Genomic DNA, 21,700 nt, shown 5'->3' with positions numbered 1-21,700 from the left:
AAAACAAATGTGAGCATCCACTTTCCCTTTCTGTGGACTTGCACATCAGTATAGATTATCAGTGGCGACAAAGGAATGCAGTCATTGGTTGGAGCTTTTAGATGGCGCATTAGTGGGCTGCTAACCAGCCTCTGGAGGGAGACATGATTGAAAGCTGTTGTCAATATGAGGGCTCCCTCATGTCATGTGTCACTGCACTGTGGAGGCTTCCTCTATATGAACACACACTCCCCGGGATATCTCAATCAATAGTCTGCCGACTCAGATCCATACACACTTCCTGTTATCCGAGAGTGTATGAAGCAGCTGAAGATCTGAACTTACGTGTGTATGTGGAGAAACAGCATCAATAAAAAGACACAAAGCAGCCAGAAGATAGATAACTTTAACAATTTTATTTGTGAAAAACTACAAGCAAAATTCATAAATAGACGTTTCTATTTGAAGCGGAGGAAAATGATCAGGTTAGCCTATAAGCGCAAAGTCGTGCACATGCCAGAAACATGTATTATTTTAACATTATAAGCTAGACAAGGAGCCGTGATCCGCTGAAAATGCTGCGTACATTTCCACACCAGGAACATAATGTGACCATTTCACAAGGGGAAACAATGACACATCAGCTATAAGTTAAAAAAAAACAAAAAAAAACAAACTAAAACTGGATTAAACAAAGAATGGATTATTGTACTGTCCCTAAAACTTTTTTTTCCTTTTTTCTTTTTTAAACCGAGCAATAACTTTAAAAGCATTGTACAAGACATTGTTATAGGAAGAAATGAGTTTGTATAATACACTTAATTGGAAATTCACGGTTAAGGTTATACAGTCAGTAAACAAGCCTTCTATATTTGGGTCTCTGACAAACAAAGCTAAAAAATGTAACCATCTTTACACAGTAAATTAAGGTTACTGGTCGCACACAAGAACAGAACTGCTTGCGCGGAAAGGAAACAGGAAACAAAAGACTTCAGCTCCAATGCCATCATTCATAGTGTTTGCTTTTGCACCTTTTTTAAAATTCTATATACAAGCAATAATTCATATACTCAGCAAATGGCCATTTGTCAATAATTTAACAATGAATCCTTTCTGTTGGAGTACTCAGTCAAGTGAAAGTGGTTGCAGATAAGGCAGGTGAAAAGATGGCTTTTTAGGCCCATTTCTAATAGATTGCATTACAAAGCAGGTTTTTTTTTATTCAGTAAAAATTGGACAAAACATTTTTCCCCTCTGACCCAACAGTCCCACTTTTTAGTTCTATTCACATTGCTTTTCCTCACTTTGAACACTGATTCCATATTTGTATGCAATAAAGTACATAATTACATATTTAGCTTAAGAGCAGAAAAACCTCATGAACACACATCTCTTGGACTTCAAACATTGCTTACAACACTCATATGATTATCATCCCTAGGTGTGAAACTGCAAAGCTTTTAGTCGACACAGATCAAATCCTGCCCCTCATATCCTAGTAGGATAGACTGAGATTTTTGGGACTCGTTAACCTCACCTAACCTGGTTGTAGTTGCTCTGGGAGCGGCTCAATTGGTGAGTTGAGGCCTCTGTTAAGGGAGCTACATGTACTGTGGTAGTCCAGCAGAGTGAAGAGGGGGGCTTACTAAGGCCAAAGGCTTCGACCCAGCAGACCCGGAGCTCTTCCCAGCCACCCACCCACACCCAGCCAGCTTCACCTGCACAATGAGGCGAGATCCACCAGAGGGTGCGGAGCCAGTAGAGTCCTTTGACTCGGCTCACAGTATTGACAGTTCTCTGCCCCATTTTAGCCGTGTACAGAGAAAAGTGGACAATAAGAACACCATTTACATGGATTATATTAGTCTTTATTTAAACTGTTATTCATCTCACACATTAGATAATTGCATTTCAAATTGTTATTTATCTGTCTATGTATCATGTCATTATGAAATTCCTTTGGTCCTTCAATAAATAAAACTAAGATATCATATACACATTTATTCTTTATACAATTTCATACAGTTAAAAGGAAATTATGTTGGTCTAGTATCAGCTAAGGTGAAAGTGAATTAAAACCCTTAAATAAGCCTTGCTGTTCTAAAAATTGAAAGAGCAAATTGTGTTCTATCAACTACTGCAATATTTTTTTAACTTCAATGACAGGAGTCTTAAATTAATTTAAAAAAACATAAAGTCAACTGAATTGTCGATCTTTGCAAATTGCTCGTGTCTTTGCACTTGTTTTCTGGGATATCGGGATTGAGAGAATGAAGATTTAAAAGTCGTCTTCAGGACCACAACAAAAGAAAAATGAAATCGATTTCACAACAGCTTGACAAAACAGGTCTATTTTACAGTTCGATATGGTTTTACCAAGTGGAACTGCGTGGAACCGTCCTTCAGTCACCACAGAAAAGAAACACTCTGGCTCCAGAGCTGAGAGGACAGCTCGAACTTCAGCCAGAAAACTCAATATCCAAGTACGGAATGCAGAAAATATCAACAGCTTTTAGTGTTTTACACAACAGCCTACACTGTACAGTTAAGGACATAAGATACTGTATAAGAGATCTGCTATAGCATACTAAATCATAGACAATCTAGTTGAAAAAGTCAGGTGTCTGAACCTCAGGTGACCTTCCTCTGATGCACATTGACCTGTACAGAACGAGACGGACCTGATGGAGGTCCCGACAGTGTTCAGAGTGAGACAGTGTTATTGAGAGAAGTGAATGAGAATTTGATTCATCAGCACTCTGTCACATTGAGTGAATGGGCAATCCCAGATCTGCAAAACCGCTTCACAGTGTATCTAGCACCAGTGTGTGTGTACATGGTATGTATGTGTGTGTGTGTGTGTGTGTGTGTGTATCCGTGTGACTCGAGTCTTGTCCTATCATCTTCAAACTGCAATAAAAACACTGAAGGAATGATCGATCGGCAGGGCTACACAGCAAAGCGTCAACATAAAAAAGGAGAATATCAAAGTATACAGGTGCAACAGGTAATAAATAAGGGTAATAATAGTTTAAAGTTATTGAAATGATGGTGGTTATTGTGCCCAGCGGAGAATTCTTCTTTACAAAAACAAAACAAAAAATGTCGACTTGGCCTCACATCCACATACAAATATAAAACAATACATACAAGTGTCTGGATGCTACCGCAGGGGAGGTTGGGGATGGGGGTGTTATTCCTTGTAGCCCTGCTCTCCTCGCCTGTGCCACGGGTGTAACCACGAGGGGAGATCCCCCTGCATTTCCCTGGCAGGCGCACTGCACTGTTCCTCTCAGCTTTCCAACTCCTCTCAGCATCCAAGGGTGATCATGGAATGGAGGCAGGGCAGCGATGGGAAAGGTGAAATCTCTCCCCCTATGGGATCCATAGTGTCCAGAAATGTGGGGGAAAGGGGTGGAAGGGCGGGGGCTTGTGGAGCGAGGTGAGGACGGGACGAAAGGGACGGGGCCTCAGAACGACTCGTCGTGCCCCACAGAGAGATCCCCTTTGGGTGTGGAGGCCCTCGACGAGCCCTTGTCCATGCTCTCGGAGCCGGAGCTCTGGTGCTGTTGTTCGGAACCCGCGCTGGACGTGATGGTGGACGAGGATGTGGAGGAGGAGCGGGTCTTCTCCTTAAAGTCTGTTATGATCACTGTCACGTTCCCGACGGTGATAGCCAACTGCTGGGCGGTGCTCCGGTCAATGTTCTTCAGTTTGGGCCTGAGGGGCATAGACAGACAGAGGGAGAGAAAAAACATTAACCAGAAATGGCAACCACAATATGTGTGTCTCAGCAACAACAAGGGGGAGGCTGCCAGCACTGTGGGGGCGGTTACACTAAATTGCTCAATTCATCGGGTGACACATGAACCGTCAGAACAAGTGTATATAAAGTGAGAGTGGGTGTTTAGTGTAAAAGATCATTTGTGAATCATTTGAGGTTTCCCACTAGCCTTGTGCAGCATGACTTTCTCTAAAAAGAAGTGCTGTGTAGTCATAGATGTGAAACCATGTGTGCTGCCAGAGAGATGCGGTGTATGAGAGGGAGCTACACACCTGGAAATGTGAGAGTTCTTGTTGGTCTTGGTTGCTGATTTGCCAGACTGTATGCTGTGTTTGTCGCTGGGTGAGCTCTGATGGTTGTCTGATTTGGGTCTGGAGGAAAACATACGAACTGGTGAGGATAAAACACTGCAGACAACATCCAGAGACACAAGTGAAGACTCAACATGTACACTGACCTGGTCTTTTTGCTGCTGGGCTTCTTCGTGACGGCTGGGCTAATTTCCTTCTCTCTGTCGGGTTTGTCTTTGATTGGCTGTTGTTCGGTGTCACTCTTTTCCTTTTCGGGAGAGTCTCCCTCTGGCCTCACTATCTCTGGACGTTCACCCTCTGGACGCCCCTCTCCGTTGGCGCGCTCGCCTTCGCCGTCCGGGCGCTCCTTGTCTGTGCGCTCGCTCCTCTCCCTTCGCTCCTTCTTGGGCGGGGGAGGCATTGGGTACTGCTGAGCCACCTGCTGGGCAACCAGCTGGGAGTTGATCCTGGGTTTCCTGTGGAGGAGATCCAAGGCACAAAGATGGATTAGCCTCGTAGTGGAGCTATGAGCTGACTCTGGCTACACACCAACACAGTTACACTACGGCTGACAAAGAGAGGTGACTGAACCTACAGGCCAGAGAGGGAAAGGGGGCTGATGCTCCCAGCTGCTGCAGAGGTGGGTTTACGGGGCCGTTTCCTAGTGAAGCAGCTCTGTTTTGAGGGCTAATCTCATTAGCTCACGGCTGTAATAAAATGAATGCACAGGATCACAAGGTGGGACATTTGCAGCACGTCACTTAGGTCCTCTAATCTGATTACTGCAGGGTTGGCCCCATTTGTCACAGACTGAGATTCAGTTGGACATGGTGTAGCTGCTCCACTCACTGAGCTCACCAGCAACCATAGCTCTACTGCCACCTTTTTGACTCAAATGCATACGTCAACACAATCCATAACCATCTCTTTGAGTTTATCATCATTCCTATTCAGCAAAAACAATAAAAGAAAAGAAAACAAATGTCACGTGCAACTTTCAAAGAATCCCTCTGATTTTCTAAGAGGCGGTTCACATAAAACCATCCTTTTCTGAAAGCATCTTTTGTGGTGTTTCACCGCTCAACTGTTACAAACATGCGTGCAGCAAGAGCAGCATCTTGCTCCATCAGCTGTGCAGATGAACAGGGCCTGAAATTGTGAGGCAAAATGCTAACCCCAAGTCAGACAGCCTGGGCCAACACACACACCTGCAGCATAATGGACACCAGCTGGCAGCATCTGGGGGGAAGCAGAGGACCTGGGGGTAGAGGGAAGGATGACTGCAGCCTTCCAGAGACTCCGACTCAGCTGAGACCAAACTGCAGCCAGCAACATGGATAATCACAGGCCAGCACTGGGCAAGCATGGTGAGGAGTAAACCACAAGTACGCTCACACACACAAACACGCAGTTGAAAAGCTTAGCGTGCAAACAAACAGCCTGGCACAGCTCGGTGGCTGCTCAGGGGGCCTTTCAACAGGAACACAACAAGTTATACTAGCTTGCTGTGTATACCCAACCCTTCCAAACCCAATTCTACTCTTGGCAGGAAGAGTTTTTGTGATATCCCAGCAGTGGAGAGGAGGTCCCTTGATCCTCAGGATTGCTTTAGGAGACCTGTGGTCAAGTAGGGAGTCTTGAAAGTTTTAGAAACTCTGTCGGTCTAAGCATCAGGGCAGATAAACAAGTGTTACTGCTGTAAAATGAAGCTCTGGCAGTGAAAACAAATGTTTTTGGCTTTGCCATGGGAATGGTCTGAGAGCAAATACTGAGGCAAAAACAAAAGAAGCTCAATAGCGTGTCAGACTGATGACTCTGATTTCAGTGGCTTGCTGTGGAGAGTGGTTTTTCAGACAGCTGCTTAAGTGGTTAGCCTCAGTGTTTCAATTTGGCAACATCATATTGCCAGTCCAGTTACTCCTTTCTGCACTTCCATCCACGCGCATCTTTCACAACTGACACTCCACTCAGTCCATCTATGGCTTAGTAGCCAAGCACTTTAAAACTCTTGTGATCCAATCCTTTTGCAACTTTTTCTCTACTGCTCCATAAAGCTCATTTAGTCTCCTCCTGCTGAGGCCTATTACAGACAGAGAGGGCCTTTCCTTGAGGAGGGGGTGGGGGAGTACAGCCAATCAGAAGACAATCAATCAGGGCATAATAGAGCATCATGTTGTAATGTTCGCACTACACTCCATCAATACGCCGGCTGTGGTGAATGCTGAGGAGCCCTAGGCCGTTGATTCAGCATCCATTAGCTGCCTTGGTTTTCTGGAGCCTGGGGCTGTCTCTACCTGCTCCCCTTTCATAAGGCACCCCCTGGGGGCCTTCAGTGGGTTAAATTAAAGGGCGATACAGATGTGAGACTTTCTTACAGTCCTGTTCCAAATTCATCATTGCCAACCTTGTCCTGTCCCATGAAATTGATCCCAATTCCATTTAAATCTGAAGTAATTGCTTCCCATGTAGAGTATCTTTTCATAGTACTAATAAGGTTGCTACACCCTGCAATGCTTTTACATGCCTATGTGATGAAGTTGATAACTATTTAATTAGGAGGGGATAATTTGATTACAGCACTGGACCTCCTGGCCTGTGCTGACACAGCACCAATTTGCAATTATAAATTCCTCAAGAGTCCTGTTCCCGTCTGAGCCTTGGTTTTCCCTGCTTCATTCCCATGGGAATCTTGATGACTACCTCCGGATTCCTGATCAGATGTCAACATCTGGCAAGAAACATCAACATGCCACTGAGCAAGTGCGATAAAATGCAATGCAGTTCTGGACAAGGTGGCAGCTTGAGCCATGTGAGAATACAGCAGTGGGCAAAGCCACAGTAAAGAAATATGCTCACCGACATATATACTCCTCATGAAATAAATATTTGTCTCTCTAAAACAGATTGTCAACACAGACAGCATCCAACAGGACCAGAAATCATTTTGTTTGACAGCGAAAGAGCTGTTAGCCAAGGAGGCGATGAATGAATGATTGATTGACCGATAAGCTCCACACCCCTTTTCGCCTGTTGCGGAGTTGAAGCCCTGGTCGGAGCCTGAGATTTGTGTCAGCAGCAGCAGTGGCGGCAGAAGCAGCCCGGTAGTTAAGTAGTGATTCAGTGCCAGCTGTAAGTCAGCCATGAGTTGCTGCTGGCATGATAGAGGCACCACTCTCTGCCCCATTATTTATTTACTGACCACACATCATGGCTTTGCACAGCAATGCTCTGTGGCTCATTAACATGGCTGGAGATTCTGCATGACACCATATGTGTGTTTGTTACTTGCATTTATTACATAGTGGTGGGACTGAACAGCTGGAAAATGTCTAACTCTGCTTAAAAATGTAATTCATATTTAAAATCAATTACAGTTCATATCTTAATTATCTGTCCTACACAGAATGCACAAATTAAACAACATTGCTGAAAATGAATCTACAACAGAGTCATATTATTTAGCAAACATCCAAATCAAATACGAAACATCTATGTTTCACAAGAGGTACTGGAAATGATCCTGAGAGCAGGACCAGGAGTGAACTCCAGGGTCCAATTGCAGAGATTGCTCCAACCTCCCGCTGTCGCCAATATATTCCTGTGGATTCAGTGTGAGTGTGTGAGTGAGAGTGTCAAGTGTATAAAGCCTGCTGTCGAATCATTTCCCACTGTGAGGGCTTACAGCTTATTACCTCCCCTTCGCACAACAATAGGCCGTGATTGACAGCTCCTCCTATGCTTGGCCCTAAATTCCACCGTCTGGGGGAGGGAGGAGTGGGGAGACTTCCTCAACGGGATGCCCTGAAATAACTATCATCATGCTTAAAAGCGCCTAATTCAGTCAGACTGACACCCATAGTTAGACTGCTCCACTCAGGCTGAACCATCCCAGAGACAGACACACCTCTGCTCAGCTGGTGCTCTCGCTGGCCAGGAGCAGCTGATACTGCAAGCTGAGGGCAAAAACCGATGCTGCTGTTTCTGAGGGAACTCTTTCTAGACAGACCAAAAACAATGAGCCGGAGCACTTCATGGAGAGACCGAGTAATGAAGAGCATGAGCGAGCGATGGAGAGTGTGATAGAGAGAGAGAGAGGCGCAGGAAAGCCCTCATTAACACAGCTCTTTTATTTGAAGTGCTGTGTGGAGGACAAGCAATTATTTCCTGCCAGGCTGAGTGAATGCAGTGGCAGACAGCTGAGCGAGGAGGAGAGAGAGAGCGAGACAGACAACAGTATTCTTCGACCATGGTCGGCCCCGCTGAAGAGCTCAGACTATTTAACATCGCCAACTCTCTCATTCAGACTCTGTAAATAACTGCATCTACGCAGTACGAACGTGGGCTCCTTGTTCTCGGTGATGTATAAAGTTGTTCACAAACATGAATCATCTATTCAGATGCATTCAGCAGTGACCTGGTTTCCCCCCACATAGGACTGAGAGACCATCACAGCCTCAGCCTGAAGCACATCTCTCAGATCCAGCACGTGACAATGCCACAGGGCTTTAGTTTGATCACAGCACCTCCCAATGACGTGCTGGCAGCCATGTAATCGATGATCTACATGAACTCGTCTGTGTCAACACTTGCTGTACGCCTTGATCATTATGTAAAAGCACGTGATGTTCTCCCCTTCCCCCTACCAGTTTGGAGGGTGATGGAGCAGAGCACAGAGCCGCCTGCCTGTGGTGCATCACATTAGTTAACCAGTCAGCGGGTATAAATATCTGTATGCTCTATTGTTCTATTGTTGAATGCTGGACAATCTTTCCAGAGAGACTTGAGGTATGTCTGGGAGGTGCACTGCATGGCCCTTGGCTGACAACACTTTTCTTGAAACAGTGCAACACTGTAAAAAAAAATGCGGTGTGTGCATGTGTTAGATGACTTAAGACAAGAGTAAAATTATCAGTATGGATTGTTATCCACACATCATTTTATAGTAAATTAACTGTTCATGTTCAATAGTAACTAGAGCTGAAACAATGACTCAGTTGGCAGAAATGTAATCAGCAGTTGTTCTGATAATTGATTAATCTTTTAAGCCATTGTTTAAATGAAAGTGCCAAAAATTCACAGCTTCTGATTTCATAAATGTTGATATTTGCTGGCTTTCTTGGTCTCCCATAATAACAGTTAATAATAGTAATTGGACTGCTGGTCGTACAAAGGGAGTTTCAATTTGTCCACTTGGGCTTGGCATTATCAGTTAATCTCACTATTATTTTCTTTGTAAACTGATTAGTCAGAGAAGAGAAAATTTAAGGGCAAAAAATGAAAAATGTTCATCACAAGTTCCCAGAGTCTAATCTTCAGATGTTTTGTCCAAACAAGAGTCCAAAAGCTATTTAATTTACTGTTAAAAATAAAACAGAAAAGCTTCACATTTAAGAAGTTGGAACCAGCAAAATATGATTTGTCATTGACAATTAATTTTATGTCAATCAACTAATGGATCCATTGTTTCTGCACTAAGAGTAACATTTGTATTTTAGACCTTAATCTGACTGAGCTTGTCAATGGCCTCTGGGATTGACTTGAGTAGCAGCCCTCTATGTCTGGGGAGGTTATCTTGAGATGCCAGTCAAAAAATCGAGACATCAGTCTTCAACAGAATACCTTATAAATGTACCCTCATCAGTAAATATGAACAGACCTACAAATTTATTTATTGAGGTGTCAAATTGAAAAATGACATATACAAATACCACTGGACTGGGGGACCTGTGCTCCCTGTGAGGGAGTTCTTGATCAGTCGGAGCCTGAGGTGACTGGAGCAGTGTTGTCACCTCCAGCCATCCATGGGTAAAGTAATCTGTGTGAGTGAGTGTGTTGCGGAGGTTGAATGAGGATATCACCTGAAGAGCAGCCTGGGGCTACAGCGCTTCTTGATTCATTCCCACTGCCCACCAGAGGCATTAAGCATTCATCCCTGCGCGAGTCCCTTCGAGTCAGGACTTTGAGGGCTTAATGTTCAGTGTTTCCCCTCGGTGACTGCTGTGGGGGTGGGGTGGTTCTATGGGTGTATATCACAAATTTCATCACAATATTATTATTATCGATTAAACAGACTCCATTAACACACATGAAACATGGCTAATGACCCACCATCCCTGTACAATTATAGGGGGGGCACTGATGTTACCCCCCTCCTTTACTTCTCCACCTTTAGGGATGGGAATTGATAAGATTTTATTGATACCAATGCCATTATCGACTCTGCTAAGCTGTCCGATTCATTACTGATTCCCTTATTCCCTTCACAGGTTTTTATTTAGCATCAACCAACTGCTTTATTTTCTTAACACAGTGTAGATGAAAGGAGAGAATATTTGTACAGCATTCATTTTCATTCAAGTTTCCTCAGTCAAAGAAAAAATCTGCTAAGCCTGCCTGCATGGCACTAATGTTGTTATAATATAGAGTATTCTACAGGAAAAGATATTAGTCGATTCTGCTCAATATCCTTAGAGCGCTTGCTTTGATCTTTAGTCTTAGATCTTTAGATCTTCCCATTACTTTGAACAAAACAGGATAGTAACAGTTGGCGTGGCTGTGCCTGCTTTTCTTTTTAATAAACTTGCTCAAGATGTTTTTCTTTTGGGCTGCGGCTCAAGCTCAGCGGCAGCTCCCTCCTCATCTCCCTCTTCTCTCACGGGATGCGCTCTCCACCCGAGGATGACCGCTTCATCCTCTATCATCATCTTGGTCTCCTCAACATTCAGGTTTCAATCTCCCCGGGAGCAAGGGTTCTGGTATGTTGCCTTGCACATGAATTCCCTGCTGTCACACCATCTACACTTTGGAGAGACACTTTGGAGAAAGGTGTAGATGGCATGACAGCAGCTGGAGCCCTGTGCTGTGTTCAGCTGCTGTACAGAGTAGACGCTTTTAGCTTAGAATTGTAGTATCTGTCATCCAACGAAGTACTGATAACATGCTTAGCATTTTACAAATTGTTTGGGGGTGGTAAATAAGTTTTTTATTTGATGACCTTGGGCGCTGATACACAAAAATAAGCTAAATAATTGTGTTTATTCAAAAAAGCAAAATGACAGTAGGATCATTGGTGGGGCGCTGGTGGCTTAGTGGTAGAGCAGGCGCCCCATGTACAAGGCTGTTGCCGCAGCGGCCCGGGTTCGACTCCAGCCTGTGGCCCTTTGCTGCATGTCACTCCCTCTCTCTCAACCCCCTTCACGCTTGTCTGTCCTATACATTAAAGGCTAAAAAGCCCTAAAAATATCTAAAAAAAAAAAAAAAGACAGTAGGATCATTGGGCAAGAATTGTCACTGGTGTGTAATCTATGCGAGCCTGAACAACACGTAGAACCAGTGATGCCAACTATATAATACATGCGACACAAAGTATGTTGCGCTGTACAGCCCTGATGCAGCACTGTTGTCATCTTTCTTTGTGAAGTGAAGCCGTGCTTTGGACAGTTTTTCCTCTCCGCCATGACTCCTTGTTGAAAGCTTCCAGCAGCATAGACACGTGTTTGACGTCATTGTTTTTCACTGTGCAACTGTCAGAAAAACATGCTCTGATAAAAAAACTGATAAGCTCATTAGGGCTGCCCCTTTAAGTCAGAGATTCAAATCGGCAGTCAGAGACCCCTCAATCAACTGAGATTGCCTCAAGTTGAGCAGCATTTTTTCTTTTGCTAGTAAGTGTGCTGTGCAGTGGAGATGTGTTGTTGTCAAGATTTTGCTGTGAAGCAAGCGCTCTTAACTTCTACGCTATTCTTTGGTACGGACAGCTGTGGATGTGATGCAGTGGCACAGAGTGGGAGAACCTTTGCACTTTAAGACTCCATATTAACATTAGCTTCTCTCTTCTGCTTGGTAGTGGTGAATCTACAGCTCATGTATACTTAATACGACATAGTCTGGCTTTTGTTTGATATCTAGTGTTGGCAAGAAGTGTTGTTGCACATCTCCAGTTCATCATTAGCACTGTTAGCTTGTTTACTATATTATATGAATGCCACTGTCACACCGAAGATCTGGCTAAGCCTTGTTCATTGTCTTCATTTTTTTTTTAAAAATCGTCCAATATTTGTATTATATGGCCAAATCTTATTTGACTGAAAAGTTTGAGTCGGGTACAGCCCTAAGACTCAGAAACATAAGATTCCAATGGATCAGACAATTTGGAACCAGTCCTATATTCCCATCCCTATCAGCCTTACACTCCTTTTATGAATGTATGGATCCCCCCACCATGTCTCCATCAGGTACAGAGCGTGTGCACAGCAGGCACCCAGTAAGCATCTACACCCCACTCTTTTTCCTCAAACAGCAAAAGAGCAAAGATATCTCAGCTTTTCTGTAACAACTGTAAACCTTATACACCATGCTGGCTGCCGGGAGTCTGGTTTTCTGCTTCTCCTGACAAGCTGAAAGAGTCCACCTGTCTGAGTTTGGGTGCATCTGAGATAGACAGACATACGCAAGAAGAGAAGGAGGTCTGTGACAGAGGAAATAAAAGAGGGAACGTCTACGTTTGTGTCTGCTGTGGGTAAAAGACCATTTATCTTCACACTGACAACTCTTTCCCTGACCCGTCTTTCAGGATACAAACTGCCTGGCACTGGGCAGACTGACAGCGACTCATCGCAGAGGCACTAAGCACGTATGAGCTCCTTCCATCAGCAGCACTGTGTCACATTGCTTAGTATCACTCATTTGTTTTCCTCCTCTTCATCATTCTCTCTTTGTCTTTTCCAATGCTCTCCTTTCACTTTCTCCCTGTGCATTAGCCCCCCTCACCCCCACCACCGCCGCCCAAACCTAAATCCCGCTGCCTTTAAGTAGGTCGTCTTCACCTCTCTTCACCCTCTCTCCTGCTGTTTGCCTCTGGTGTGCGTGAGTTATCTGTCAAGTAGACGCGGTCACCCCATCTTGCTGCTGTCCTGTCATCTTCTTGCCCATTTGCTTTAGTATACACAGAAGCCTGGGTTGAATTTGCAGAACTGCCGAAGGGGACATTGCACCTTCACAGCAGGCTCTCATGTTCTACACAAAGGGAACAACATCAAGCAAGCAAACATCAAGTGAGGACACCTGACACCAAGAGGTCAAACACAAAGCTGCTTCTGACTACTGTAGCCACGATTCAAACTCGACCAAACTATCAGGCTTTTCTTCATAATGCTCAGACAAACCATAGCTCAACAGGATCTAACCTTTTGTCTCCTACAATCATTTTATAACTCTACAGAGAGAAAATGGTCAGTTCTGGAAACACTCTCAATCCGAAGCAAATGACATGTCAAATGGTGCTGTCCTTTTCCCATGCATGGATGGTGGTGCTGGTAGAAACAGAAGAGGCTGTCTAGTCCAGCTCTCTCCCTCCCTGGGTAATGATGTGCTTCAGCCCCTGGAGACTCGTGGCTGAGTGAGCACATCCCCCTTACAGCCATCCATACCTCCCTTCCTTCAACACACACGCACACACATAAATGTCCAGACGCTACACTCCTGTCTGTCCCTTCATCGCTCTGTTTCTCCTCGTGTCCTCTCATGCCCTCCTCTTCTCCTTACTCCTCAGCTAGCTGCGACTCCACACTTAACTCCCTCACTCCCTCTCTCCTTGTCCTCATATGCTCTCTTTCCCTATTTTCCTGAGACTCCGCACTCCCTCACCGTCACACTCATTTGCCTCATCTTTTTTGTGAGGGGAGGAGCCCCGATTCAACAGCTCTCTCTCAACATTTCTCTGTTCTGTCAGATTGCCAAATTGGCTACTGTATTTAATCACTCACACTCTGCCAAATCCCATGAAGTAATTAAGAACTTTTAAATCCGGCAATTAACATGTAAAGATTAGGGCTACCCGCTCGTGCTTAGGGTTTTAGTGCAGATGCTGATAATGCTGGATAAGCAAAAGCAGTTTCCTCTGAGCGGGGGCTGCTGTGGGGGCAGGGGGTGGGCGAGGAAGTGCAGATATAAATTGAGCGCCAGCATGTCCCTCTTATGTAATTCCATTATCCTAGACAATTTGCCTTAATGTGACAGTGGTAGAATCCACGGATTATAATGACTCTATTCCATCATTGTAAGACAGAAAGTCACACACACACGCCGTGACACACAAACACAGATGCACACTGCAATCATTTTCCAATAATTGTGCAGCCTCAACACTTACACCAAGAAAGAGGTGCACTTTTACTTGTTTAGCCCCATTACTAACTCATGGCTTTAGGGGTAGGTATCCTTTAGATTTGGTCCATTCTGATTGTGTTCAGCAATCCTGTTTCTGACATTCATAATCTGCGGATTAACGGGTTTCCCATATGGTCATATTATAAAGCCACAGCTTAAATGCAAAACACATTTACTTAAGTATGTTAACATCTGTAAATATCTACAGAGTCATGGACAATTACAGTGACTGCCTATGGTTGATTCATTTAAGTAAGCCAGAGTGATCAGAAAAACATCTTCACCTTAAAATCCTTCAGACTTGTCACAATATTTGTACATGACATTATTCACATGTCAGTTTATACACATTACAGGTGACTAAAAAAACTGGATGGCCTCACCTATTAACTGAGAACAATGAAAGCTGTAATCCTACAGAGACAGTCTAGTGTCATTAACAGAGTGTCAATACAAATTATGTGCAAAAAAATTGTTGTGTCATTTGATTTAGCTCAAATAAGCTTAATTTCACAGAGCCAGTCCAAATATCTGACAGGTCGGGCTCTGTTTGGCTGAGCAATCTGGACTCCAGCTTTTGAGTTCACCTGACAAAAAAATGTATTCTTCCTCTATATCTTTTCTATTTGAAGCTCTATATCTGTATGTTAAAAATAAAATTACCACATTGTATGAACAAGTGTCAAGTTGCTTTGATTTCTGTTCAAATTATGTGTTGTATAAACATTTATATTAACTTTTTTATGACCATTTACTACTGGCTATATAGCTGACATCTACATTGGTAAACCCCCATATCTCACACTGCTGTTTACGTAGTAAATTGGTTGCATTGGTTCAGGTTCTGTGTCCTCTCGGCAGTCTGAGCTTCAGATAAATTGGGGTCCATTTAAGTTTATTTAATTCAGTCAGAGCGCTGCATTTTGCTAACCAGCGAGAGGCACCCATTTGTTCTGCTTTATATAAAGCACAGATGGAAGCTACTTGAAATGGTTGACAACAGAGCAACAGCGCGTAGATAACAGCACAGCAGTCAAAGACTGAGGTACCTCAAGACTTCCTGTGATCCCTGCCATCAATCAACTTTAGAGGGCTCCTAATGGTTTCTCCCTAGGCCCCGGGGCTGACAGAGGTGCATACCAAACACCACCACAAAGCAAACTGATGTACAGCAACAAGGTGTCACGTTCATGCAGCGATCGGGTTCAGATGCCAGAAACATTTAAATATGATAGCATGCACCTCGCAGGGGATGCTAATGCAAACCCATCTCCAATTACCAAGGAAGCAGGCACTGAATGAAAAGGCTGAACACTTGGGCTACTTGGACTTGTAGATTAGCAGTGAGGTCAGGTGCAAAAAGCCGAGTGCTTTCTTGTTTAAGAGTCAGAGTGGCGGAGGCTAGATTTAGCCTACTTGAGTATCATGTTACATCACTGAGTTGGACTGGGTCAACAGGTTCGTTAGGCTGCGCTGGGCTGGGGAGAATGGGGCCTCTCCCTGCATGCTGATGCCACAGTCAGAGTTTTGCTCTCGTTAACACACATTCTTGCCTCCATTTGCACAAATCAGAGCTGCATGACCCACAGTTACCTGGCTTACCTACCGCTGGCAGGGGACAAAGTGCAGTTCAAGCCTTGCTGGAGTGAAAGCCTCTATTTGCAAATCACCATAGATCATATTAATTGTGTATTCTCCATCAACACCTGTAGAAACAGCTGGTGTCTCACTGACTCCATGCACACTGTGAGGGATGGATGTATCAAGCTCTGGAGGATGGAAATATTCATCTGATCTTGAATTTCTCGTAGGACAGGCAGGATAACCCTGTATGACTCAACCTCTGCAGCTACCAACCGTCGCAGTACTAATGCCTGCTGACTGCTACCTGTTGTACCAACAAACTTTCAGTAATGGGTGTGTGATACTTCAGATGCATCCATTCTCTCCTTACTATGTTCAAATAAGTCAACACAGACTGACCTTTGTCCCAGGACACAAGAAAAGGAAGCTATACTTGTGGATTGTGGAAGGAGTGTGTGGAAAGTAGCTTACAGACATTCACACCACTGAAAACAAGCCATTTCAAACAAAGCTTAAAAGGTATATGATGCAGGAATTGTGAGCTACTGTTTGTAAACACAGTATGACTAGCGAAAGTGAAAGCCAAGACTGACTTTGTCCACTTGGCGTTTTGCCTCTCTCCATTTGCAGGATTTCTGGTGCTGTGTCCCCTATTTTTGCAGCTTCCTTGTGAATGTGTGCTACTTATGGTCTGGGACCTGGTCACTACCTTTTCATTAAGTCCCAACCTCACCTGTGCGCTGTTGCCAAGACTGTCCTGACCACAGCCAAATAAGTAGAAAATGAGAAAATACAGGCAGAAGGTAGGGTCTCCACAGATAAATAAATCCCCATGCACTTCCAGTGGGTCATACATGATGATTGAGAGGGATTACTTTTGTATAAATCTACTTTATACATTGTTTCTTGGTAAAATACTGCTCAGTGCACCTTTAAATACAATCATGTAAATAACTATCCAAGTTCATCCATCTTGTAAACACAAACTGATGATCCAAACCGAACTTTGAGAAAAGAAGTGTTTTGACTCTTACCAGCAGTGGGGAACTCTAATTAGTGAACACACTTGTTCTCATGCATAAAAGCACATTCAAAGTAGAGCCTCAGATAAAAGCAGCAAGACAAACATCCACACATAGCCTTAAGTGTGAATCATTTAGCTAAGAGCATGTTGCTTCGTCCCATGCTTTGCTGGAATACATCAAACAGTGAAGAAAAGACAGCTAATTAGTACTCATTAGAATAAGCGGCAGCCCCACAACTACACAATTGCATTAATCAAAGGTTAACTATTCACATCAAATAGGAATGTGTGACAACCACTACTGTGATGTCATGTGCTCCCATTTACCAAATAGAGGCAACTGGGCTGTTGCCAAAGCACAGTGGCAGGATGGCTACAACATGCTTGTCTCCGCTTCCTGCTTTCGCGCAGCAGGCTCAGCCTGCATCTTCAGCTGTGGTAAGCTACACGCGCAGCTAGGAAAAGATCATAGGGGGAGGGGAGCCAGACAATTAAGATTGAGCTCTTTTGGATTTTCAGTAAACCAGCGTCAGTGTGTTCTCCCCGTTTGTGGTGCGTCTGGGGTGTCAGTGGAGCCACTCATTGTAAAACCACAGCTGGAAAGGTTAGAGTGCAGGGGACTTGTCAACAAACCCACAAATGACTCATCTATCTCTCCAGCTCATCATGCAACTGATGACACGAGTAAACAAACTCATACAGTGGCACACGCAACTTCTCATCACAAACATTCCCCAGAACTGGAGGTGGAGGCGTCATTCTACACAAAACCGAAAGGGAATCCCATCATGACATTTAAGTTATACAGTGATTTCATCTCAGTTTCCCATAAGATGCAGTCGTCTGCTAACGTCACAAAATGTATTCTATGGGAAGCTCAGGGGAAATGTCTGGGACATACAAGCCTGTTGCTATAAATGTTGATATGATTAATCTGGAGACATTGTCTGTGTGCAAACATGAGTGAATTCACTTGTAAACAGCTTCTGGAACAAAGCAGGCTTGTGGCAGATTGAATTTTGAACATGATTGATCACAAACTGTGTGGACTGACATCTTAAAAAACTAAAAAAATGATTTGTGTATAACTGAAATAAATAATAAATAAATAAAAAGAGAGGAAAAAAACTGTTGAACCTCATCTGAACACTCAGTGTCATGCCTGGTTGGGCATGAAATGGCATTGGCTTAAACTACATTGCACAGAGGGAAAAAGTCTGACGGACAAAGAAATAGTCCTGATTGAAAACTCATTTCTTAATCTAAGAAACAAAATCATCTCCTTTCTATTCATCCACCCCATGGTGCACAACACATTTGACTTGTCAGACCATTAAAGCAACCTCTGCAATCCTACAGGTAGGTGAAATGCACGCACATGCATTCACCTTGTTTCACTCCATGGAAAAAAAGCAGCCCCTTCGCTGTTGCTCTGTTGATGCACTGTAGCTGTACAGCCATCATGAAGTATGGTCCCTCTTCCCCACCCCATCCCCCCCTCTGGCTAGTGAAGCAGCCAGCCTACCTAGACAAATGCATAAAAGCAATGCATTGTTAGTCGCATAAAATGGGAAACTACGGATAATCCAGACAACGGCAGGAGATGTTTGCATGATTGTCCATCAACAAGTCCGCATTCGCTCACAAATAGGCTGTCGATCAAAGTTGTCATTCCCATAAATTGCGATGCAATGCTGCTGCAGCCAGCCAAGCAGAGGAAAAACGAGACGCTCAGACGAGAGAGAGGGAGAGAGAGGCAGAGAGAGGGAGGGAGCGCTACGTTACCTTGTGGATGTGCCCTTCCTCACATCGCAGATGCTGCATTTGAAAGCCTCGGCGGTGTTCCTGAAGGTGCAGACGCTACAGTCCCAGTAGCCGTCATCGGCGGTCTGTTTGGCTTGTCTTTTTGGCCTGACAAATGTTAAGGTCAAGTTAGTTTTTTGAAATACCACCAAGAGAATTTCATGAATTGACAAGAAAGGAGACTGTGACAAACACCACACGCTGTGTAACACACGAGCTTCTAAGTGCGGCACAAATAATGGTGTTGTCATTAATTCTGGGTTCGAGTCCCGACAAGTACAGCTCCTTGGTTAATAAATCCCCACAGCGGCGAAGCTCCACACCGTCCGATTGTATCGCCAGCTAACGTTAGGCTAGCAGGCAGGCAAGCATTGCTAAAATTTTCGGCATCGAAGCTTAGCATGTCGGCTAACAAAACCAATATCAAACAATGTCAATTTCGACATTGACCCTCCGAAAGGCTTCATCGAGACGGAAGAGCGTTTCAGAGAATGCCAGGCGTATCCTCTGAAAATTTTCCCTTTGTCTGTTAAGTGACTGGGTTGTAGGGAGCGAGAAGCCGCCATAGTGACTGCACTATTCTAGCTAGCTGTGGTATACCAACTGAAAAAGGGAGAAACGATCCCTGTGTGAGGGAAACGCATCTTAATATCGAGCCCGAAACGCACAAAACAAGCAGAAATTGGCAGTGGGTGGTTGCTTTACCTGGTAGGGCTCTTCTTGTCGCCCATGGTGAAGAATAGTCCTCGGAAATAAGAAGAAAAAGGGGCCTCCTTTAATTGTCAGTGAGTGTAGTGGTTTCCAGATAGAGCCACTGCTGAAGCTGTTGGCAGACAGGCTCCACTCAGCGCTGGCTCGAGGCACGGCACAGCGACTGACTGCGCTACGTCACGTGACCGCCTCCCAGCCAATCAGAGCGTGACTCGGTTTAAAAGTCTGGATGGATGTTTAGTAGCTATTTTAATAACTACTAGAGAAATTTGACAGACCTCACCTCAACCCACGCACATACATAAAGATTACAGCTCTGGAACACTGATAGCGTTTATTAGAGCCTGTAACAAAACAAATGTACATAGAAGTTTTAAAACACATTAACAGTGATTTACAAGACAGAAGAAGAAAAAGAGCCCATGGAAACAATACACAAATAGCAAAAGCAATTATATGAAGGCAATACAGAAAACTAAATGAAAAGAAAAGAAACATTATGACTAGTTTGTCAAAAATACTAATGGGTCATCATATCAAAAATAAAATCCTGTTAAAAAAAAGGCAGCCAGCACAAGCTCTTTACACATAAAGAGTCACACACACAGTCATAAATCCTGTTGTGTTTCTGGTCTGTTAGAGATATGCTGCATCAGTTTTCAAGTTAATTTATAATTAATAATAGTACTATTATTAGTAATAACAGGCTTATCCATGAATGATCCTCTCTTGTTGTGTAGGGAGTTGTACCAGCATCACAAGATGGATCATACTTTGCTTGTTAAGTACATAAGCATTGAGTACATAAATATTTAAATTATGTGCATTTGCATTTGGGACGCAGGGGACATGTCCCCCTCAGTATTTCAAACATGTGCATTTGTCCCCCCCAGTAAAAACATGAAAGTAGCGGGGAACTTTTATGTTGACAAAATTAAAGACATTACCACTACAAATTAATGCAGAAGGCAAATATTGATGCATATAAATTCACCGGAATGCAGAAAAGTAAGTGTTTCATGCCCAAAATAGTCTCCAGTCTATAACAGAGTTTAACCACGGCCAAATAGACACATTTACACTCAATTTCACACATATGGGCAATTTAGAGTTTTTCATGTTTTTGGACTGTGGGAGTGAAGCTAGAGTACCTGGAGGAAACCCTGTGAACATGCAAACTGCACACAAAACACCAAGGCTGTGATTTAAACACACAATCCTTTAATTGTGAAGTCATGTTGTGGATCATTAAGGCAATGCCTCCCACATTTTAACTCCATAAAAGAAAGCTTTTCACATACAGTATGTGCACAGACAATTTTCATTCTTCCTGTATATAGGTGTTGGAAAAGTGTAAGTGTTTGTATTATTTGCAAGAAGGATGAGGTATATTTGGACAGCATATCTTTTTTCTGTCATTGTGAATAGTCATATTCAGAAACATACCCATAAGAATGGGTGTATTATGAGATAATGGACCCCAGGGCACAGACATGTAAAAGGCCCACCACCTCTCCTGCATAGGGTTGGAAAGACACACAGACTTTGGTGACTTTGCCTCTGTCTTGGTGTAGTCATTTTGTGTCTCTTTTTGGGTGTTCTGCCCCGTTATTAGTTACTTTGTGTCTCCTCTTAGTCATATTGTGTTTCTTCATGGTTATTTTGCGGGCTTTTTTTTTTAGACAATTTGTGTCTTTTTTGGTAGTTTTGCCCCTTTCTGTAGTTACACTGCTCAAAAAAGTTAAATCACACGTCAGATCTTGACGAATTATTCAAGTTGAAAATTGTTACTGATGTACATTGTATAATTTGTTGAGAACAAAATGATGTAGGCCTAACAACAGTCAGTTGAAACCAAAATCATCAACCCACTGAGGACTGGATTCAAAATCACACCGAAAATCAGAGTAAGAAATTACAGACTGATCAAACGTGCGTGAATTTTATCACGGCAACTCATAATGTGACTCAGTAGCATGTATGGCCCCCAACTGCCTGTATGCATTCCCCACAACGTCTGGGCATGTTCTTGATGAGTTGGCAGATGGTGTCCTGGGGGATCTCCTCCCACACCTGGATGAGGGCATCAGTGAGCTCCTGGACAGTCTGTGGTCATACTTGGTGGCACACATGCACGGAAACACAACATCCCATCGGTGCTCAATTGGATTTAGGTCAGGGGAACAAGAGGGCCAGTCAATGGTATCAATGCCTTTGTCATTTAGGAACTACCTACACTCTCTGGCCACATGAGACCGGGCATTGTCCTGCACCAGGAGGAACCCAGGGCCCACTGCACAAGCGTAAGGTCTGACATTTGCTCAGAAGATTTCATCCTGGTACCTGACAGCAGTCATG

At 43.8% G+C, this 21,700-nt stretch overlaps 1 protein-coding gene across 1 annotated transcript; it reads right to left on the bottom strand.

The window, feature by feature from the left end:
* Positions 1–380: 380 nt before the first annotated feature.
* On the bottom strand, positions 381–19,497 carry rybpb (RING1 and YY1 binding protein b). The gene is made up of 5 exons (XM_050038849.1): positions 19,337–19,497; positions 18,614–18,739; positions 4,221–4,529; positions 4,036–4,134; positions 381–3,699 (listed from the first exon to the last, which is right to left on the bottom strand). The coding sequence occupies exons 1-5, from the start codon at positions 19,360–19,362 to the stop codon at positions 3,450–3,452; spliced, it is 810 nt and encodes a 269-aa protein (XP_049894806.1). The 5' UTR covers positions 19,363–19,497; the 3' UTR covers positions 381–3,449.
* Positions 19,498–21,700: the final 2,203 nt, after the last annotated feature.

The sequence above is a fragment of the Epinephelus moara genome, chromosome 24, assembly GCF_006386435.1.
Source record: "Epinephelus moara isolate mb chromosome 24, YSFRI_EMoa_1.0, whole genome shotgun sequence".
Taxonomy (NCBI): Eukaryota; Metazoa; Chordata; class Actinopteri; order Perciformes; family Serranidae; genus Epinephelus; species Epinephelus moara.
This window is presented reverse-complemented; position numbering and strand designations above follow the sequence as displayed.